This window comes from Rosa chinensis, chromosome 4 (genome assembly GCF_002994745.2).
Source record: "Rosa chinensis cultivar Old Blush chromosome 4, RchiOBHm-V2, whole genome shotgun sequence".
In the NCBI taxonomy this organism is placed as follows: domain Eukaryota; kingdom Viridiplantae; phylum Streptophyta; class Magnoliopsida; order Rosales; family Rosaceae; genus Rosa; species Rosa chinensis.
This window is the reverse complement of record NC_037091.1, coordinates 64477576-64501444: the sequence shown is the minus strand read 5'-3', so window position 1 is coordinate 64501444 and position 23869 is coordinate 64477576. Positions and strand designations below refer to the sequence as shown.

The window sequence follows — 23869 nt, the reverse complement described above, 5'->3', positions numbered from 1 at the left end:
AGTATATATTTTCTTGACCAATTCATTCTTCTTGGAGATTAAGGCAGCAACCAGAGACAAATATGACGAACTTGCATACTATTGAAAGCTAGACTAAATCCTACTGCATGATTGGCCACCATTGACTGATGAGATCATCTGCACGCTGTCGAACACTCTGTTTTATCAAATCTTTTAACAAACATCTTGTCTTCACACTTTTACAGTAAATTCTCAAAACGCCTAAAGTTGTCTTGAAGAAATTTCACATTCTCAATCTAGATAGCCCGATTGGATCAGATGGTTGTTTTTCTATCCATCGACCTGGCCGGTATAAACTCCTCTGATATTTTTGCAATTAAGAAACCAATGACAATTGACCCTATATACAAATCATACTAACAATGAGTCAATGACTATAGATTGCAATTTACAGAACAAATGGGCTTTGAATTGGCATTAAACTGAATTCAACATGTCAAGCCAACTTTTGGTTCAAATTTAAAGCTTCCCACTCTACACAAAGTTGCCAAAAGTCTCATAACACACCCATCAAAGACAACAAAGAAAAAGCATTACAAAGTGCCCTTTTCCCAGAAGGCTAATTATGCTCTTTATACACATGAACTAGTAAACAAGCTAATTAAGCTAACAAAATGCTAAGCACTTATTTGAAATGGGGCTCTAGTAGGAATCTTTGTGTGTGTTTTTTTTTCCTTATTGAAAGCTTCATTACACTTGCTTCAAAGTAGCTAGCTTTATGTGTAGCTTTTCTATCCATACACATCTTTTTCTATTAACCCTCACTGTTGTGCTCTTTACAGAAAACATAAAGGAGACTTCAGAAGAGCTATGGAGGGAGAAAAATAAAAATTGAATTAACAAAAAAAAAAGCTGGCACCTAAAGCCAAGTAAGTCACCAGGAAGGGACTTGTGAGAGTTGCAGTACTACTGTCAGAAATATCCACAAGCCTCAACTTATTTGCCACCTGCATAATATTAAGAACTTTGATCAATTAGGATGTGTCTAATGCGCTCTGTGCTGTATCCAATACAACCTACCATTATTTCACAGTAGCTTTTACCACATTTCCGATTGCAATTTCCAAACAAAAGCTAGGGAAAGCTGTACAGATCACAGCTCTGTACGTAGGTTTGAATGAATGAATTCTGGGAGCCAAATAGCGGAAGAGAGCTGTACCTTTTTCATCTCCACACTCATCTCCACACAAATATTTTCTGAAGTAAGAAAGAAATACGACGAGCAGTGCAACTGCTGCTATGATTCCAATCAGTATTGCAAGCGTCCTATCAAGATCGTCGTCGTCGTCGTCGTCATTGTGATCTAAAAGCAGAACAAGAATATTTCACTTTAGCTTTATGCACAACAAATAGAATTATTAAAGTAAGATCAAATCATAAACTACTCAATTATTGCCATGTAATACTACTTAATTTGATCCAAATCTTTAAAGTACTTGGGTCATGAACAATATTTAATCGCCAATCTGTGTGTATGATCAACCACTTTCATATAAATTTGTGATTGCATTGTTCTACAATCCCTAATTTCATTGTAGCAAGTAATGAGGCGTTGTTTAGCAATTACCAATCAGTACTACATTAAGGTTCAGTTTGTGTTGGATTCTCTTCTCAATTTGTGAAGAGACACAAATTCAAACCGGATCTAATTTGTCACACCGAGTCATTGATCCCGTACATATTCAAATTAAAACCAAGAGCTTTCTAAAAGAGCTTTTTCCTTGTTTGCTACACGCAAGAAAGTTCATTACTACTTTAACAAACATATTCTTGAATACTAATTAGTTTAAAGTAGAATGCTCAAGTGAATCATACCCAAACACAATTTTGGGATTGACCTTCCACTTTTTTAATTAACTTGTACTTTTCATGGTTATCAAATAATTGAATAGTCATGCTTGAGTAAAAAGATGTTCATATCCATACGTGTTAGCTTCTCATTTATACACGGTAATGTTATTAGAGCAAAACGGAAAATAATGCATAAACTGTGAGTCGTAAATAGACATAAGAATTATCATAAAATGAACTGTGCACATAAACCGCAAATCCATTAAAGAGTAATTATGATAACCACTCTCAAAGTACTTAGAATATTTACTTAGCATAAATATGAACCACAAATCTATCAAAGAGTAATTATGATAACCACTCTCAAAGTACTTAGAATATTCCTAATCAATCAAAACACTCCATTAGTACATCATGATCAAACCTACTCACTAGTTTAAGACTTTCAAGTACAGAAACACACGTAGCACAAAGAAAATGGAAATGAAATTACCAAAGCAACCATGCAAAGGCATACTTTTCATCATCCGTAGCTACATGGGGGGTTAGTAGTAATTTCATTTTAACCAAAGCAAAAACAGCCAAATACCAGAAGCTATGAACCACCACCATGTGGGGTGGCGAAACTGCTTACCATGGCCCTGCGAGTGATATCCACCTTCCGAGTAGCGCGCGTAGCACTTGGCCAAGAACAAGTCCCCCCACGTGCTGGTCCCACACCCGGCCCTCAGCTGCCCTACGGCGTCGGACAGACAATCCTGGCACTCGCTCGGACTCAAGTCCCCGACGCACTGGGCCACACCCTGGACATTTCCGGCGCCACTCACCCTGAACGGCCGGGAGGACCCATCACTGGTCCCGAGATAAGCCAGCACAGCATCCCGCCTGGTCAACCCCTCCGAGTCATACCCGATCGACGGCCCACACTTCTTCATCACCACCGTCTTGTCCTCCACCCCTAGGAACGTGGCGTTGTCGTACTTGACGAAGCACCCGTCCAGCTGCAACGCGCCGCCGCACGCGTCCAGGCAGAGCGTGCCGAGCTGGCTGATGGCGCGTGCCACGCACTGCGCACAGTCATTGCCGCTCAGGTCGCCGCGGCACTGAAACACGCCATAGAGCGTGTCCGCGGTGCCCGACGACCCGGGGACCGTGAAGTTGTTGTAAGTAGTTAACATGGCCGAGTTGACCACGGAGGCCAATATGGAGTTGAGCTTCATCTCGTAGGGCGAGCCCGGGGGGAACTTGAGCTGGGAGCAACCGCCGTAGATGAACGTGTCGGTTGCGGAGGATGACGGGGATGTGAAGAAGGAGAGGTTGACGAGAAAGAAGACGAAGAAAGTTGCAGTGATATTTCTGGTTAGAGACATGTTTGTGCTGTGTGAGAGATCGAGTCGGAAGAATATGAAAGAGAGGGTGGTTATGAAAATATATGAAAGAGAGAAAGAGAGTAGTACGAGCTAGGGATATTGCTTCGAGGGGAATTTACGTAAAGACTGGGAAAACTTCGATGTATATGGAATTATGGTTGATGGTTTTGAAGGCAAAAAGGGTTGGGTGGGGCGAGTGGTGACGTAGTTTAAGTATTAAGTGGGTTCGCGTAGTATTATTAGTGAGTTTAAAAGTCAATTATTGGTAGAGGGATTTGGTTAGAGTTGACCACATCAGCATCAATGGAAGTAGCAGTCTCTGGAATGGGGATGACTTTAGTTACCGACTATACTGCTGCCACTTCTGTTACTCTACCCACTTCTGTTACTCATATTTTGTATTTTGATTCATGTGACTTGGGTTGTTTTACAGGTGCTACTATATAGTCTTGTTGTTTTTCTTTGTTCCATATTTCGATCGAAGAAACTGGAAACAAAAAAAACAAAAAGGGAAAAGAAAGTATGCTGCAACTGGCTTCTATTTGGTCCTCCATCTCATCCTATGGTTGGACTAAAACTACTCAATTGATTGGCTAATGAAGTAATGATTTCAGGGAAAATGAGATGATGTACAAGTCTCCGTGGGAAACTGAGTATTTTTTGTGAATTATGAATGGTTGTATAAAAGTAATCTAAAATTTGGGATTGAAATTTCTTCGTACATGCATATGGTTAGTTAAGATGGTCCATCAACTCAACAAGCTAGCAGGGTTTATTTACCAAACGATACCATGAGGCCTTTAGGTGACTTCCTTTTTTAGAGGTCAGTTGGTATTTGGTAAAACTATCAATCAGAGGGAACATGCATACAACAGATCATGAGTTTCACCTAAATGAACAATCGACAATTATTGAACAGTATGTGAGGATCAATGTTAGGGTTGCAAATGAGTTTAGCCACATGGCGTGTTAAATATTACTCATATTTGGTTTATTTTTTATCGAAATTAATTGGTCGAGTTTAAAGATGGGAACTTGTAAAACCTTTCTAAAACTTGAGTTTGGCTTAACTTGTTTGTTAAGTTCAAACTTGTGAACCGATCGAGCTCAAGCTTAATTTGAGCTGCTCTTGATTATACATATACATACACACACACACACATATATATATATATATATATGGTCAGTGCATTAGTAATTGATGGTGAAAAACCGTGAGAAGAATTAGATTAGCTAGCGTCATGAAGGATCCAATAGTTTAGTCACTAGGCTGCAGCAAATTGAGAAAAAGATGAGGACGAAAAGAACTAAGCATTAAACAAAACTGGCCTAATTAACTAGTATACTAATTTATGCGATATGGTCTATCTAGATCAATATCTAACATGTCGCTATTATATTACACAGCCTACGCAAGTTCATTAAAAAAACAGTTAAATGATCATTGCATCTTGAACACAAATTATTGATACTTCAACGTCTCTAATGAATATGACAGTCTCTAATTAGGTCCGCACAACATGTATTCAAATTTCTTCATTTAAAAGTACTTTAAAAACAAAATACACTCGATCAACCTCATTAAGCGTCAAACCATGAACATTTTCTTATTGAAAATTAATGAGAGAGTATAATCATCCTGCTAGCTCGATCTATTTATGTGCAAACAATAAATGTTTAGGTATGTTACAATTTAAAATGTGTCACACGACATTACACGTTCTAATATGGCGCATTATATTTGTATGATTGTACGAGGAGCCACTTTCCTTATACTAATAACGTGCCAATATTTCTACATCTTATATTTCTACATCGAGACAATAACACTCCATTTCCAAATAATTGACTGACTAAATGTGAATGGCACATAGTCCTGAGAACAAGTTTAAAATACTAGCTGTCGTTAAGAGTGGAGACCTATTACCATCAAATGATATGGAAATTTTGGGAAGGAAAGATGCAAGAGGAAAGGAAGGTCCCCTTCAATGGTTATGAAGTTTCTTAGATAGTAAAGTCATCGGGTTTTTGTCATAAAAGGCTTTTGATTATAAGGACAATAGCTTTTCTGCCTTAAGATAAGGTTTCCCACCACCACTGCTTAGCTTCGTCAACTTATTCGTTTTATTCTGGTCTCCTATAATTCAAAGGATTTTTTCTAGAATTTTCGTCTGGAATTAATTTTGGATTAACCTAGAATTAGAGTTGGCATGGCCACGGAAACTAACATCATGTGTTATGGTTAAAGTCGCATTATGAAAAGAGTTCCCCTACAGTCCTACTTTCAATTATTTCAAAAGTATAAGTAGAGAGATTAATTCTTCAATGCACATGAAGTGATGAAACATAGACGTCTATTGCGAATTTCGTATATATAAAAGGGAGGTTTTATTCATACCTCCAAAATTGGTATTTAGAGCTCCCTCTTATTTCAAGTAATAGTTGATTTTGTTAACTCATATCAAATTACCAACAAAGACACAAAAGATGGGAGAAAAAAATAATAATTATAAGTCTTCAACTTGGAGAAAACTTTCTCCTCCAACATAAACCCTAAAATCATTAGCAAGAGTTATTCTATATCTCTCAAACGTTAATCATGGTGGTGAGATTCTACTCCCCGAGTTAAAAGTGAGACAAAATCTATCAAGCTTAATACCTAGTTAGAAATTTATACCTAGAAATTTATACTTAGTTTTAGCTTCTTTTTCTATCAGTTTTTTACTTAGAAATTTATACCAAGTTATCTAGTAGAAATTTGAGTATTTATGTTTGAACTTTGAACAATCATAACATGATTATGCACATTTATATGTTCTACAGTACCTAGCTAGCTTTGATAGAAGTCGTCAACGTCACATGCACAAGTACATGGAAGAAAGACTGAAAAATACATATGGATATACAGAAACAAAATAGGAGCGACATTGCGACAAAATTAAGTGAGAGACAGAGAGAGCACCACTTGATTTTTTTATTTTTTTAAGGGAAAATAGGATTGTGAATTGTTCAAAAATTGAAGGAGTTCCATTTACCAATTTCGGAGGTATGAATAGAATCTTAAAAAAAAAAAAAAAACTTTTATTGATTTTATTGGGCAATGGGCATTTTGGAAAAATTAGGGAGGTGTAAATAGCATATTGGTTATTTGTAAAAGTAAGTTGGAGGTCTATTAAGTGAGGAGGTTAAAATACCAATTTTGGAGGTATGAATAGAAGCTCCCTATATAAAAAGGAGGACCAACACTTTCGCCGCCCATTTCCATGCTTGTCACTATTCACTATGTGGTTCTTATTTTATGTTCAGAAATAAATGTTTTCTTTTTGTTTTTGGACGACAAATATATAAATGTTATAGTTTCCTTAATGCAATGCTGAAAAAAAAAAAAAAAAAAAAAAAAAAGGTCATTGACCCAAAGCATCAAAATAAGCAAAAATCATCCCACTTACCCTAGCAAGAGATTTTTATTCCCACTTACCCGATTTAAAATAAAATGATGATACTACCCTCGACCTCATTAAAAAACCACCACGTGCCACTCATCATTCTCCCCCCCCCCTCTCTCTCTCTCTCCTCTCCTTCTCTCTCTGTAGACTGGTGACATCTCTCTTTCTCTCTCTGCAGACCCGCGACATCTCTATCTCTTTCTCTGCCATGGCAGCTCTGAAAGTGGAACTCGAATCTGATCGTACCAGATCGAGCTACTGTCTCTCTCTCTCTACCATGGCTGGTACCAGATCGACTGGCCAATCCACGACGTTCACAGACGGTCGAGCTCAGCCAACCGGCGGTGGAGGCGTGGCTAGTGATGAAGGAGATCGTCGGCAACGGAAGCTCCGGCGAATCCTGCTGCCGCTCAATCAAATCCGAAATCCCGCTGTTGGTAGTGACTTTGACGAGGACTGGAAAGGTGAGAGAGGTCGGTGGCGAGCTCCTGCGGTGATTCAATCCAGTGATTTTTGGTCGGTTGTTGACTTGGGTGCCCAGACCATTTTCTGGGTGCCCAAATCAGATTTTTTTTTTTTTAAGTAATGGGACAAAAGGAAAGAAAAAAAAAATTGAATGTCTATTAGGGGGCAATAGATGTTTTGAATTGATGTAATCTCTTCGTTTTTTTTCTTTAATCAAAGTTTTATTTGTCTAATTTCAGAAAGATTAGTTCTCATTCCGGCTACTGAAAATTCTATTTGGAGGGCAATAGACGTCTATTGGGGGGCAGTAGAGGTTTATTGCCCCTCTATTGGGGGGCAATAGATGTCTATTAGGAGACATTAGGCAATAGACTATTGGGGGCAATAGACGTCTATTGGGGCAATAAACCTTTCCAGCAACTTATGAAATCTCCGACGACCTCTTTGGGGACCTCAGGCGAGGTTTTCAGAAAAGTTCGATAGGCGGCGGTCGGTGACCAGATTCTGGCGAAAGTTGGCCGGAATCGATGACGCTGCTCCGGCGAAGTCTCTCTCTCTCTAAGTAATACATGGGTGAGGGTAAAATGGTATTAAAAAAAAAGGAAAAAAAAAATTTATGGAGTATTAGGGAAGACTCTCTTAGAGTGCTTTTGGTAAGAGAGAATTAAAAAAACTTAATAGGGTAAATAGGAAAAAAATCTCTAAAAATAGGGTAAATGGACAAAAACCCAAAAAATATATACTACTTTTCACTGAAATCTCCTAAAAGATGGAGATTGCTACTTTGGGCTTGTAAGGCATTTGAACAAGAGCTAGACTCAACTCTCTTGGGGCATTATGCCTTTCTCCAAGGCCGCCCAATCCAGTTTTGCTATAAGGTAAAACTTTATTTACAGCCCAATAAGTCCCTTCAGACCTGAGACAACCATGAAAAATATGGCCATTTAGGGCCCAACAAAATAATCTCTTTCTAGAGTTGTTTTGGGGTTTGGAGAAGAAAGACTACTAGTCAATGATCCCCATGAAAGCTGTGAGATAACAAGAGAAGAAAGACTGAAAGAGGCAGAGTTCATTGGATATCTCTAGGACCAGTCAAGAGGTCCACAGTAAGGTGAACCGAACTCTGTAGACTCGAACACATCTGTTTTCTGTAGCTCCTCGATGATGAGCCTGTATAAATAGGAGCTGGCCTCTAGTCATTTGCACAGATTGTAAAACCTATTCCTTTCATCTCCCATCTCCCCAGTTGTGTACGTTTGAGCCAAACTCTTAAGGCCTTTTCTCAAATGGCGGACTTGAGTCAAGCCAAACTCTTAAACCATACATCACAAAGGTTCATGAGCTCCTCCCAATGGACTCTGGTCTCACTCTTACCGTAAAGGTTGTTAGTCGTACTAAGATGGTATTGCACAATGGACGCCAAATTGCTGAATGCTTGGTTGGCGATCAAACTAGAATGATACTCTTCAGATCTAGAAACGATCGAGCGATCTGGTTTTAGCTTGACTATAGAATTGCAACTGTGATCTATCAGGTTTTACTGTTTTGCGCGCATCGGAAGACTACTGCATTGTATGTAATGTAATTACATAGCTTTAATTCCCTGTTATGTATTGTGCAGTGGACTTGATGAAAGAGGGTTCGACTCTAACCCTGCGAAATGCCGAAATTTACATGTTCAAAGGAACAATGAGGCTTGCTGTGGGCGAAAGTGGCAGTGTTGAAGTGGCCGAGCCTGCCAGTTTTACCGTGGGGGAAGATAACCTCTCACTCCTTGATTTTAAACGTCCACTCCTTGGATTGATTAAATTTTTGGGAATTATGAGATGTCTTAGGGAAATGAAAGGTCTCTAAACATTCTGCTGTGGTACTTCACTTCAAATTTCTTATGCTGTTAAGTGTTGAACTCCTTGCATTGTTTGCATTTTTACAACTTAACTTCTATCCCAAACCCTAGTGGTGCTTTTTCTGGGTACATAAGCAGAGGTACAACTATAAATGTCAGTTGGTGGCTCAAAGCCATGTATTTGGCATACTTGTTTGGATTTCCTAGCAGGTTTCGAAGTTCTTATATATGTCATGGTGCTTGTAATGCTCAAGTCACCTATTCCTCATTCTTTTGTTCTTTTTGTTTCTGGAAGCAGTTGAGAGTCCCAGCACATGTTTAACATTAAACTAATAATGCTATACCTTCAAGCATTAGGTGGATCACGCACTAAATCACTGTCATTAGCTGAACACGAACTTGTTATGGAGTATCAGAATGGAAGCTTAATCAAACTGTTTAATCATGCCTACACTTCACAGTAGAATTACAACATCAGACAGTACGTATCATGGATATCATCCCATATAACAATTCCTTCCATCAAAGAACATTTTATAAAGAATTTCAAAAAAAAAAAAACATTTTATAAAGATGTTGTGACTTCCGAATTTAGAGTATCCTACTTCACCGCAATTCACATTTTCCGGGTTCAACAAGCAATCGACATTTCACGATCAAGGAGAGTTCTAACTGTGAGATCCTTGCAGTGTCAACATCCACCATTCCACTGCTATTAGTGCTATCACTTCAGTTACTGAACTCCCACCAAAAGTACCAAACTGTACTCAACACTTCTATTTCAAACTTGGAATCTATCCGTACAAAGATCTGAGGCCATAATATACAGGGCCTATACATGCTTGATGTAAAGACAATCGAAGAACAAGAACCAATGTACATCATAAAACAAGATTACAAACCATAATATACGGGCTTACATTGTTCGTCTACACACACACACACACAACCAATATACTATCAGCTAATTACATCATCCACTCAGCAGAACCAAATGGCTGACCAGAGCGTTATGCCATTTTTCTTTTCAGACAATACTGCATAAACAAAGAATTCATTGTAACTTGTTTCGGTTTAATTTCAATATACTTGTAGCTGAAAGACTAGTCCAGAAACATGATGATCTACATTTGTTTCAAAGGCCATATAGGCGTAGTAATTAAAAACTTTTGCACAAAGTACAAATATATAATTCTACCCACTATATTTGTAAATAGTTCATAATTAATGAGATTACTCTTTCTTCTTGGCTGCTGCAGCTGATCTTTCCTTCTCCATACGGTCGAACAAGCTCCCATCGTAAACAGCTCTAATGGTTTCTTTGTGCAGTAAACCATGCTTGTCCTTGCAAAGCAAATACAGGATCTTCCATTCAGTCCAGGCAGCCAACCTGGAATCAACATTAGTTCCATCAGTTTATTATATTCTGTTTAGAGGAGTCATATTGAGCATAGAGGTATCAAAACCTTGAGAGTTGGGTCAAATGAGAAATGTTAACATACCATCCTCTGCGATCATTTGGTTCCCTATTCGCTTTGAGCAGCCCATTCAGTTCAGCGGATGTCAAAGCATTGGGATTAGTATGTGCATGCTTGATGAAAATCTCTTCAAACTTACAGGGAACAAACCTACAAAATTATTATTAGAAATGAAAGCAGATTAATAGATAGATAAGTTGAAACACATGTGCTACCTGTTATAGTCAAAACACAGAATATAGAGGGAGAAAACAAGAGGACCCTAACAAAGGTCTATACAATTTTCATGAGTTGTAATTGAAACACATGTGCCACCTGTAATAAACTTATAATCAAAACAGAGAATATAGAGGGAGAAAACAAGAGAACTCTAACAAAGAGTTTATAATCCTCTGACCAATTAGCTATAAACTAAACCGGAATATAAGGCATGTGGCAAATAGAACAAAGTTTCAAAAGCAATTATAAACAAATCTGTGAAGGATACATTCTTTAGTAGGTTTGAGTTGTCATATTCCTCTGCAAGCAATATGAACTAAAAATAATGTACTAAGTTTACGAATAATAATACATGTCATGGTATAGACTGCAGACTATTCAAGTATTCAATATATATAGCAAGATTTTAATATACCTTCCTTCACTGTCGTAGACGCCTGAGTCACTGCCGTGTTTGGCTTTGTGAATATTTCTAACTTCAATCGGAAACAGCAGAGAAAACGACTTTCCCTGAACCACATTCAACCAAAAAGACTCATCAGTCAATGTGATAGTATAATTCTGAATAAATGTTTATCAAATAAGCTGTTGAATGGTTTACTAGTTTAGTTGATTGATTAGCTTGTAAGCAGATTCATAAATCATAATGTAAAAGTTAAAAAGAAATTAACGGAAAAGCAAATTTTGGTGCTTGGTAATGCTAATCAGATCAGCATTACATCAGCAAGACTGTTTCTTGGTGCTACTAGATTTTTGCCAAAGGCATCTACAATATGTGGATGTGAGCGTTGGCATGTGTCTTAGTCTCTTAGAGAATCAATCAATCCTGTAGATTTACCCTTAGATAAATTCTATTTTTACGACTCTTTAGTTTCGGATATTGATTCTGGGAATGAACTAGTTGGTATATATTATTCCACTCAAAGACCAATTGCTCAACCCTTTTTTATTTAAAGAAAAAGAAACTCTAAAAGAGTTCGAGTCATGTCGGATGAGTCATAGCTAATTGGTTTTCCGGAATAACTAACATCGTGGAGGTCGTATTCATTTCTCACCGGCATCATGGAATATATATCATGAGTATGTTTTGTTCATCTTAAACAGTAAAACAGTAAAAGTTGGAGTGAGAAAGTTACCGGGCGAGTCTGCCGACTGAGACCGAAGTTGATGAAGATAGCACTGAACGAGGACAAGAGGAGGCCACACCCAATTGCACGAAAACCTGTAAACAAATAAACACAGATCTTATTCTTATTGTAAGGATTGGATCACTGAACATCTCAGAAACATATCGCAAATTACGAAACAAAGCGAAAACCTTGAAAGGTCTCCCAAGGATAAACAATGCCATCGTGATTCCTGTCGAAGAATGCTACATGCCTCTGCAGAGCATCGTGTTCATTCGGAACAAATTTCCCACTAACTTCTGCATATAGCCACAAGTTTACAACTGGTTTAGTTTAAGCAGTTCAGAGCAGATCAAAACCTAAAAGCGAAAATTAGAGAGATATGATAGTGATTAAGGTAATAAACAACCTTGAATATTCTTGGTTTCTGATACAGGAGAGGAACCCATAGCTGAACAGAGGGGTTTTGAATCGATCAAAGAAGGGTGAAAGGTGTTTGTTTCTGTGTTGAGATGAACGAAAGGAATGAATGAGAAGTTACCATTAACTTTGTTTCCTCAAATGACAGATTTGACGTATTTATAAGCGGCTGCAATAGAGGATTTCAATTTAACGAAAAATAATGGCATGGCCCACTCCATTTTAAAATCCTAACTCCGCCATTAATCTATGATTAAAGCTAGCTCGCTGGGTCAGGAAATAATAATATAACTGAATTTTGCATCATAGCTTGGAAGATGGCACATAGCAAAGCAATGAGGCTCAAATTTAACAAAAAGAAAAGAAAAACTTTTTAATAGGTTACAATGTGCAACTCTGTCTTGCACTCCTCTTCAATACAAGGCATCTTCCCAACGGCACTTCAACCTAATCTTTTATTAGTTTCAGTATTATGATATAACATTCACGGCCGCCCTCTAGGTTTTGGGTACGAGACCGGATAAATTTGCCGGTAGCGGACATGTTTAATGATAGGTTTGATTTTTTAATTACGTGATTGTAATGTAGCAGTAAATAATATTTTTAATGACAACGGGAGTATCACTGATTAATCGTGATGTAAATATTTTAGTCGGTGAATCTAAAATTTCATGTTGATCACCCCTCCCCACAACCAAAGATTTTATTTTTTAATAAAAGTAATGAAAACTCCCAATGTATGTCTTTTCATACCGGCGGACGTATTATGTCTTATGCTCCACCCATCATTTACATGATTGCATACGAGTGAAATGATACATTCAAACGTTCGGTAATCAAGCGGAGTATTTAGGTTTGAACTTGCAATGCGGAGTATGTAATTAGCAGGCCTAATTTATGAAAAAAAAGGCATACAAATGAGGATGACGATACTTGTGGAAGGGACGCAATCATTTTGCCGAGCATAACAGAAAATAGGGTCGTTTGCTTCTTTCCACTTTTTCCTTTGCTTTGCTTCACAACAACAAAAGCACTGGGAGCTACTGGACACGCATCCCCTTCTTTCCTTCTTTTTTTATTGTTTCTGTTCTTTTCGAATCGACCGGTAATAGTCGTAATACAGCACTTTCCCAAGTGTGAACACTCATTCCCTACACACGGCCACTCTGCTATTTCAATGGGGTCGCAATGCTGTGAAATCTGAATTATTAGTTTTGTTTTATTTTTGAATTGCCTGTATACTCACTATGCTCTTTTGGTCCACTACTGTGAAATTTAAATTATTAGTGTGAGGAGTTTTTTTTATTTTTTTTATTTTTTTTTATTTAGAGTCGTTTTTCACGTTAGAACTAGTCGGAATTTAATTTGATGTACTTATAGTGGATGTTACGTATGAATAAAAGGTATCATACTTTATAAAACTTTAGTCATTGTCTAGTGATAGTAAATAGTTGGACACGTGATTCGTTATCGTTGGTCTCGATTAGTGATCATCTGCAAATGTAATGTGAATACACTAACTACAAAAGAGATGAACGAAATTCATTCACAACATGAGTAGGATTCGCAATCAAACGGAGAAAGGGACGCTTCTACGCTTCTCAACAAAATAAGAAACTTCATCCCGATTGTATTTCACGTGAAGGAAAGGACAATACAACGATTAGATTTGCTGTAAGTTTCAATCCCATTACATTACCTTGCTATATATTTCTTCTACCCAGTCCATTTAGTCGTCCCCTTTTCCGCTCCATAATCTAAACCCTTACGGAAGTCTCCACCGTAGGCTAGACATATGACTTGGCTTGACCATCATATTCAGCAAGATCAACTTGAGCATAATTATTTGCAGTACTTTGTACTGTTTCACATTTATGGTACTTTGATATAGGATAAAGATCTCAACAACTTTAACATTATCCAAAATTAAGGAATTTAACACCTAGACTCGTTTCATCGGAGGCGTGGCATTGGTTTTCTTTGACGTGGAGGTACGACATACATTTTAAGATAGCCGATCCATGCAACAGTAGTATCTATATGACTACTTTGGTCATGTGGCACAACATATATGACTTCATAGTCTTCGACTCGAAAGTCAACAATGGATCATATCTTAATATGGATGCTTCCATGATTTGCGCAAATATATACTCGGTGATTATATTCCTTAACGCAAATAAAAAAATTAAGGAACAAATTCTCATTGTTGGGAAATACATACATATATAATGACTGGTAAATCCAAATGTGCACGGCAACAACGATTCTGTTTCATTGCTTCGCACCAGCTTGTTACACTAGAATCTTTTCTTCCTAGTCGTCCTCCATACTCCATAGTTATCATTGCAAGTTACTCTTACTCCTTCGTCAACGTTAAGAAAACTACAAATGAGATTTGAGGAGAAGATCTTCGATGAGATAATCGGAAAAATTATGACTGGTGATCGAACATGCGAGGAGTGAGAGCTCCAATAGTTCTAGAGCTTTTGTGATTGTCAATGCCTCAATGGAGTACGAATGTGAATTAGTCAAATGAATAAATCATGTCGGATCATGAATAATTGACTGATCCATGGGGGACGAGTTGGACTTGATTTTTCTCTCCTTATGAGTTGGGCTGCCCCATTACAGGGACCATAGCAATTAATTAACATATCAGTGTTCAACTTGACACGAATCATAAATGATGAGAATAGTCTAGTACATGAATAATTAGCTCAATAGTGTTCGGCTGCGGGAAATGTATATGCTATCGATATGAATACTGAATTATGATCATCAACGACACCACCATCTTTATTAGACTAAAATTCAAACTGATGGGATTCAGATATTAAGTAAGAAATTGAAGAATTGATATTTCATGGTCCATTGATTCATATAATTACACATCATCTACCACAAAACCAACTCGGATTTTGGAGTGACTTCATATCAAGAGTATTCTCGTTAGAGAATCAGGACACAGCCAGCCAAAGTAGAATTGGGTCTAGGCATAACATCCTGAGAAACTGACGGACTCATCACCTAGCTCTGCAAATGTAGTAATGACGAAAGAAATGCAGTCGCATAGTCAAACACAAGTTGGATAAACAAAAGAGGTTCAACAACGCAATAGACTTTGCAGGCTCAAAGAGTAATTACTAATTAGAGAGTGACAACTCGCTTCAACAAGGGGCGGTGCTTGATTACATTTATGTGATTAGCACATAGATATGATCCTTGTCTATGATCATGCAATGTATACATTATCTTATCTACACCATCATTTGTTGGTTGAAGTCTCACCTTAGAGAATGACACATTTCAGCACAAGCCCTTTCTGATCTACCCTTCCCTCTTCATGGCCTGAACATTCATATTTGAATATTAAATCTTGACTTCTAAATGACACGAACCCAAGAAAATCAAAAGTAAGCAGAAAGGTATGGTGCATCAAGAAACAGGAGAAGTTGATGAACCTTCAGGTGGCTGAGCTAGCTTTCGGTTTTGTGGTGACATCATATCTTTCTTCAATTGTGTCAAAATGTCCTCCATTGTATGTTCCCTTTGCCAATTTGCAAGCATGGGGAAGAGACTGGGCTCAACCTGATAATTTGTCCATCCATCAGTTTTTTTTTTTTTTTTTTTCAATTTATATAAAGGATTACATGTCTTCGATAGGAATAAACCTACCACTCCAGTTTCATGATTGACACAGGTCATGTTTATCCGTGTTTGGAACCTCACAGCTGGTGGATTATCTGGATAATCTTTACCACAAAACAGTTTCAACTGGTAAATACGCCCTTCATGCACAGTCTAGCAAGAAGTAAGAGCAGGAGATTAAGTTTCCATGATTAAGGAATATGAAGTTGTTTGGGATGCACTAGTAATATTTAGTAAAACAGTATCATGCCCAAAATAGCAAGCAAAACATGATAAATTTGAGATAGTATCATTTCATCAAGTCAGTACTAGTGTAACTGTTTTGGACACTTGCCAGGCATATTTGGTGTATGCCCACTGTGTCCATTATTTTGATAACAAAACTATTATCCTAGATCAAGTGTTGACAGCTGATCAGCATCACGTAATATATGACATGAATGTAAATGATTAACTAAGGCCATATCATATTTTTGATAATGAAATATTGTAGAATGTGGGATTTCAAACAGGATGAAATACACATGTATATTCAACCAAAAGAGAATTGAAAAAAGAGAGAGCATAGAACATACATTTGGGGGACCAATAATTGTCCCTGTCCATGACTGCATAAATATATCATCAGCGTCATCCATCCCATAGCTAACAGTTCCATCCCCAATTCCCTTTTCACCTCTCTCAAGCTCTTCCAGTAATCTAAAATTCCTTGGAACTGCAAACGACAACAAGTCAAGAGAATTACAACATGCATAATTGTATTCAAATGAATGTCATAATGGAAACAGACAAAAAATTTCAGTTAATCAAATGAGGCCAAATTAAGCTCATCAGTTAAAAGTTCATTATAGTAAACTATGCTAGTTGCACATTTGATAGGTAATATACTAATTTCCTGATTCACGACCGGTATTTGAACACAATCTTAGAGGGAAATGCTAACACTACAGATGAGACACGATTATTTAATTAGATTTTACACTATGCGAGGTACATGTATTTATCATTCGCAGTGTTAATAGGACTATTTGGCGTCGTTGAATTGAACTGTGGACTATGTGTCCAGATGGAAGATAGTGACGACATTAGTGTATTTGACTTGTGCTAATGAAGTTACTAAACTTAGATAAAGACATGAATGGGAGAATCAAGGCAAAATAACCGTATCAATATGTTACAAATCTGACAACAACACCATTTTACTTTCAGAAAATAGATGCAACCTCTTGCAATTGTTACTGTCAGGAGAAAACTATAATGTAGGGTTTAGGGAAACAAAGAGTTTCGAAGAAATGGCTGACTAGCATCAACTACAGCACAACCTGACAGCTTCTTAAGCTCTAAATTGTCAAAAGCGCTGCATTATTTCAATAATAATATGAGTGCAGGTTTTCAAAGATATCCAATTTGCGCTACCACAATCAATTCAGATGAATAAGAAACGATTTAGCATCAAGTTTCTGAAACTTCATGAGGCATTGTACATCAAAAGCATTAGTTTTGGGCATCAAAACAGTGGGCCCAGACACCTATACGCTTCATTTATAGAAATGCACGAATGCTGTGAAGAAGATGCTAACAATAGTGTAAACGTTATGTTTGCACTGCTCAAATACCAAATCCACATTTCTTGTTAAGCTAAGATTAGAATCATTCGATTCTTGGAGAACACCTTTAATCTAACATGGTTCAATGACTTCACTCCGCTTCGCATCGCGACACTTCAGCAAGAAGTCACAGCAGAAAATGCAATCAAACTCTTAGCAGACCAAACCCTAAGCAACTAGGCTAGAAATGCCATGATAAAATCAGCCAAACAACCAATAAACAGCTCGAATTTGCAGACGCCCTATCCCTCTCCATACTCTACCTTCTAAATTCAACCCACTCACTACGCCATAAAACCAAATTGAACTTTCACTCATCTCACTACCTCAACAAACAGTACAAAAACTCATATCAACTCTCCGAAACTTAAATCGATAAATTCAGATGGCTCAAAACCTATGATTCCGGCAGCTAATTTGATATGATTGATGAAATCGGCGATGAATTTGCCGATGAAATGAGAGAGTGAGAATGAATCAAAGATTTAGGATAAGCTCTCACCTACAACCGTTGATGGCTCGGAGCCCATGTTGATCCAGACCCGGCCCAGCTATATAAGCTGGAGAGGAGGAGGAGGAGGAAGAAGACTACTACAGTACTACGTAGACCAACTACTACGGTTCACGAAGGCACACATGGAGGATAAAAAGGAAGAAGAGGAAGTCCAAGTATTCCTGGTTGAGGGTCCATTGTTATTCCTCTACGCCTGCGAATCAGAGACGTTCATCAACCACTCGGCTTAGCTTGGAAATAGTCCGTACAAGTGTGTTTTTTACCATTTCTTTTTCGCCACCGTAATATATGACAGGATTAAACTAAAGGACTGTAAATTAATGTAGGGTAAAAATTCTAAATGATACTTTAACTTTGTAGTACATATAAAATTTTTTACCCTCTAAATACCCTGAGTATTGCCCTGTCACTAAATATAGCACTTCCATTAGATTTCCCGTTAAAGTCGCGTATATGGTATTACTGGCCTGTATAAAACTCCACATAATACCTGAGGTACCCAAATGTTACCTCAATTATTGCGTCATTATTATTTCATGTTGTTGAAACCTTAAAAACTGTCTCACAATCTTTAAAAAAAAAAAAAACCAAAGAAAGAAGCCTGTGTTCAAGGAAAACCTAATTTGTGTTTAGCCCAAACTCTAGGTTACTTGACCTAGTGGTAATAGGATTTAATTAGAAGGATCTAGAATCCTAATCAATGTAGAATTACTTTCCTTGTATGATTGAGATTCTATGCATTGTAATCCTCTATATAAAGAGGCTCCTATTATCAATGAGAACACACAGCAAATTCCTCCCAAATTCAGTTTCTCTAAAACACGTTATCAGCACGAGCCCTAACCCTGAAACAAATAGACAAACCCTGATTCAAGAAGCTAAAAACCTTGAATCCGAATACAAATCGTTGAAGCCTTTTCTGCCTCCACCTCACAGCTTAAAGGAATTGATCTCAGGAGTCCAGAACCGGCAGCCCCACCCCAAGAACAGGCCGGAAACTTACGAACCGGCCACCGGAAGCTCCATACAACTCGCAGCAAATATTCCACCGGTTCACCATCTTCCGGACCTTCAAATTTCACCAAATTTTGATACCAGAAGCCCATTGATATGAAGTTTCAGGAACCGGAAGAAAAAAAAACAAAAACCGGCCTAAAAAAGCGTGAACCGGCCACTTGAGCTGCTGCATCTTGAACCGGCAGAAAAGAAAAGAAAAGAAAAGAAAAGAAAAAGAGAAAGCAAAAGAAGCCCAGAAGCCCAAGCCCAAGCCCACTGACGCAGACCCCATGGCCACGTCAGCACCCTGACCCACTGCCACGTCATCACAGGGACCCACAGCCACGTCAGCAGTGGTCAACGGTCGACAGTCAACGGTCAACATTCCGGTCAACACTTTTCCGGCCAACTTCCGGCGACTTTTCCGGCCAACTTCCGACCACTTTTCCGGCGACTTTCCTGCCAGCTACAGTAACTCACTGCTACAGTACTTCCGGCGCTACAATAACTTCCTGCGACGACTTTTTCCGACCATCTTTTTAAGGTACTTTTTCTAAAAGTTCCTGTTTTTGAAGTTTTATTTCAATTTCTTCTTCTTTTCTCGGGGACTTCCAACATCCCTTCTTCTACCCCCCTTTCTTCTTCATAGGGGAGACCAATAGCCGAACTGTGGGGGTTCGTGCTCACTCCAAGCTTGGAGCTTGTAGAGTCCTCCAAACTTAGAGTTTGTTGAGAAGAAAACGATCGACCACATACATCGTTGTTTCGATCTAATCCAAAAACCCCTCTTGGAATCGGATTTTCTTAGAAGCGACTACGCTCAGAAAATCTCTAATTTCTTGGAAGCGACTACGCTCAGAAATTTAATAGTTTTTCGTGGTAGCCCTTTCGCTCCGAAACTAACCCTAATCTTGTGTTGTTTTTCAGGATGAGTAACCTGAACAAGTTGAACTTCGTTCCACTAGAAACAACTGGCGCAGGATACCATAGGTGGGTCCGAGATGTGCGCCAACATCTTAAGGCTGATGGACTTCTGGGAGCCATCCAAGAGCCTGGTCAGAACGTGCTCTCCATTGAGCAAGCTACTGCTTTCGAAGCAAAACAAGCTAAAGCCATAATTCTCATGACAAGGCACATGAATGACGCGCTCCAAAATGAATACCTCAATGAGGAAGACCCAAGAAAGCTATGGGTAGAACTTGAGCAGCGATTTGGCAACGTTCGTGACTCCCTGCTTCCTGATTTAGAAGTGCGATGGCATAGCCTCCGCTTTTGTGATTTCAAGTCTGTGCTTGATTATAACTCGGAAGCTCTTAGTATCAAGTCTCTGATGGAGTTTTGTGGCCAAGCCATAACTGATACGATGTTGATCGAGAAGACTCTCTCTACCTTCCCCGTCTCTGCACTGATGATTTCAAAGAATTATCGGATTGATGTAAATGCAGGACGTATCACAAGGTTTCATGAGCTCATTGGCGCCATGAACGTAGCTGAAAAGCACGACAATATCCTTGTGAAGAACTATAATGCTAGACCCGTGGGAACTAAGCCTATTCCGGAGTCTAACTATAGTCGCGCCCCTAATGGAGGACGTAAGGAGCGAAACCCTAAGGATAGGGACAATTCTGGACATTCTGGTCCATATGTTTGCCCTAAAGAGGAAGGAAATCGCCAAAAGAGGCGTGCACGGAACCGTGGAGGTCAACGTGTGAAGAGAGAGAGAGGCGGAGCCTCCGACTATGGTGGTAACGCCACCAAGAGGATAGGTCGTCCAAATCGCGCCCCAATGGCACCTCGATCAAGGGAGCCTGACCATAATGATGTTTGTTTTCGATGTGGATCAACTGAACATTGGGCCAAATCATGTACCGCACCCCAGAATGTTGCAAACGCATACAAGACGTATCGTGAAGCAAGGGAAGCGAATTACATGGCACAAGAAGATCAAGATGGCGATCTAGATCTAAGGGTGGAAGACTACAAGGATCAAGACCCAGAAACTGGCGATTTTGATTAAGTCTTTTTATTTTCCAAGAGTTGTAGGCGATTGCCATATTACTTTTTATTGGATTAGATTTTCTTTGATCATAGAAACAATGATGTATTCCGTTGGCTTATGAATAAAATTTCGAGTTCTTTTCATTATGACTCAATTTTGATTATGAGCATATGACTTTGTGACTACGATGGCTGGGCCATCAGTATTAATTCAAGGACATGGAATAGCCCAAGTTCCACTTGCCAAATGGCACCTTGATTACAGTTGTCACAGAAACTCTCTACGCTCTTGGGGCAAATAGTACCCTATGAATAGCCAACGAATTCCATGCGAAAATGCATGTAGAGAACGGAAATGAGTTCCTTTGCATTACCTCTAATGATTGCGAACAAAGACGCATCTTAGAGAAGTTTATGTGTCGCTCTAGTGGACTTTATGTCACTATTCGAGCTATTAAATCCAATAAAGTTATGAGAGAAGATCTCTTGGACTTAGACACATATTGGCTTTGTGACGACAGGATAGGTCATCCTGGTCATGATATGATGATCCGTCTACAAAAAGACTTCACACGGACATCTTTTACTAAGCCTGTTCCTTAGGGAAATTAGGACTGAGACCGTCCTATGCAAAGGATATGACATTACTCATTCTGTTCTTACAAAGAATCCGTAGGGATTTTGTGGATTGATTCAACCAACTTGCGGACGTTTAAATATCTCATGATGTTGGTTGACACGCAAACACACTGGTCACGTGTTGTGCCATTGTCCACTTGTAATGCTGCTTATGCTACACTCCTAGCACATATCATACAACAACAGGCTCACTCCCCGAATCATCCTATTTAGTCAATTGGATTTGACTATGCTAGAGAGTTTACATCGAAAGACTTTCGATGGATATTGCAATGGGCTTGATGTTGGACATCACATTCCCATGAACACACCCAAATGGTCTCACGGAAATGACTACGATGGTAGTCTGAACATTGGTAATGCGCACCAATCTTCTTACATCCACTTGGGGTGATGCAATATCGCATGCAGCTATGCTAATTCGTCTACGACCTAATGCCACTCAATGTACCTCTGCGTTACAGCTAGTGACTGGGTACACGTCTTTTGTACTTACGCACATTTGAGTGAGCCATTTTTGTGCCAATTGCGCCGCCACAGCGCTCTATGATGGGTCTTTACAGACGAATGGGCAACTATGTTGGATTTGAGACTTCCAACAATCGTCCGCCACTTAAATGCCCTTGCTAGGCGATCTCCTTACCGCTAGATTTGCGGATGTCACTTTGATGAGACAGTCTTCCCGTCGTTAGGGGGAGATAAGAACACGAATGTTCAACAGGAACGACAGGAATTGTCGTAGTCTATCCCCACTATGTCTCATCTTGATCCCTATTAAAGTGACAAGATCACACAAATATGCTGCAAACATGCCTGCAAGGAAGGACGTCCCTACGAGAGGACGTAGCGCCACCCTACACGGAGGTAGGCAAGGCGCCAACGCCAAAGAGAGTGGCACTCTGGCGTTACAGGCCATGGCCCCAGCTAGGATGCGTGGGAGGCACGTGGGTTCGAAGGATACTTTGGCACATTCCAATCCTTTGATCATCAAGACTCAAAATCTGTCTCATGAGTATCTTCCGGGTTATGGTTATCGTTGGGGGACGCCTCAACGTTAGAACCTATTCCTGAGAATATAGAGCTCTATGAAACTTACACTAGTGTACATGAGATGTGGGATAGAAACTCCATCATAATTGGTGATGTAGTTGCGTATTTTGTTGCGCATGAGTTTGTTGAGTCAGATGATATCGAACCACGCTCCATTGATGAATGAATGCCAACGTAGAGAAATTTGGCCTAAATGGAAAGATGCGATCCAGGTTAAGATGGATTCTCTAACGAAGAGGAAGGTTTTCGAGCTAGAGATGCCAACACCTCCTAATATAAAACCTGTTGACTAATGGGTCTTCGTTAGAAAGCGTAGTGAGAAAAAGAGATGGTAATCTCACCTTATGGCGCAAGGCTTCTCACAAAACGCCCTGGAATTGACTACGATGAGACATATTCTCTCGTAGTGGATGTCACTGCACTCCACTACCTTGTCAGTTTGGTAGTTTCCGAATAACTGAACATGCAGCTTACAAATGTGGTCACTACGTATCTCTATAGGGATCTAGATACGGAATATACATGAAGGTTCATGGTGAACTTCATTTACCCAAGTCAAGTGGCTCTAGACCATGGAGCGCGTTTACAAAGAGGTTGAAACGCTCACTAAAGTGACTACTTGATTGGGAAGGGATATGCCCATGCGTTTCTATGACAAGTTTTAGATTCTATCGCGGTTCATGTTGGACATGATCTTCATTAGAAGCCCTTAAAGAGTTAAGGGAAACCGCTGAACACTTGAAATCTGAGTTTGAGATGAAGGATTTTGGGAGAACACGATTATGGCTCGGTTTGGAACTTGAGCATCGTGTCGATAGATGCTTAGGCATTTTGACAAGGTCAAACCTTCGAGCACCCCCATGATCGTCCGTAGTCTTGATCCTGAAAAGGATCATCTTCGTCGAAAGGATGATGACGAAGATGTGCTAGAGGCAAAAGTGTCTTACTTAGTACAATAGGCGCATTATTGTACTTATCTCAATGCACAAGACCGGACATCTCATATGTTGTGAACTTGTTAGCTAGATATAGCTCTGCGCCAACGCGACGCCATTGGATTGGTGTAAAAGATATCTTTCGATACTTGAGATATATGAATGATATGGGTTTGTTCTATCCCTACAAAGAGATGATGGATTCGGACCCATCACACACCAGAAACGCCGCCAACGCTGGCCTGCGTTCTCTATCCCCATCCCAAAACGACATGTGTTTTGGAAGGTTTTGCTGA

At 39.1% G+C, this 23869-nt stretch overlaps 3 protein-coding genes across 3 annotated transcripts; all 3 read right to left on the bottom strand.

Moving 5' to 3' along the window:
* Positions 1-545: 545 nt before the first annotated feature.
* On the bottom strand, positions 546-3331 carry LOC112200445 (plasmodesmata-located protein 6). The gene is made up of 3 exons (XM_024341480.2): positions 2447-3331; positions 1181-1324; positions 546-968 (listed from the first exon to the last, which is right to left on the bottom strand). Exons 1-3 carry the CDS (start codon positions 3180-3182, stop codon positions 958-960), a joined length of 891 nt encoding a protein of 296 aa, XP_024197248.1. The 5' UTR covers positions 3183-3331; the 3' UTR covers positions 546-957.
* A 6090-nt stretch (positions 3332-9421) lies between these two features.
* LOC112200262 (probable peroxygenase 4) lies at positions 9422-12373 on the bottom strand. Its single transcript, XM_024341289.2, has 7 exons — positions 12173-12373; positions 11955-12062; positions 11773-11858; positions 11052-11146; positions 10442-10567; positions 10177-10329; positions 9422-9976 (listed from the first exon to the last, which is right to left on the bottom strand). Exons 1-7 carry the CDS (start codon positions 12210-12212, stop codon positions 9967-9969), a joined length of 618 nt encoding a protein of 205 aa, XP_024197057.1. The 5' UTR covers positions 12213-12373; the 3' UTR covers positions 9422-9966.
* Positions 12374-14955: 2582 nt separating this feature from the next.
* LOC112199912 (ubiquitin-conjugating enzyme E2 variant 1B) lies at positions 14956-18101 on the bottom strand. The gene is made up of 6 exons (XM_024340902.1): positions 17944-18101; positions 16410-16549; positions 15862-15987; positions 15648-15774; positions 15475-15534; positions 14956-15219 (listed from the first exon to the last, which is right to left on the bottom strand). The coding sequence occupies exons 1-5, from the start codon at positions 17969-17971 to the stop codon at positions 15476-15478; spliced, it is 480 nt and encodes a 159-aa protein (XP_024196670.1). The 5' UTR covers positions 17972-18101; the 3' UTR covers positions 14956-15219; position 15475.
* Between the last annotated feature and the right edge of the window lie 5768 nt (positions 18102-23869).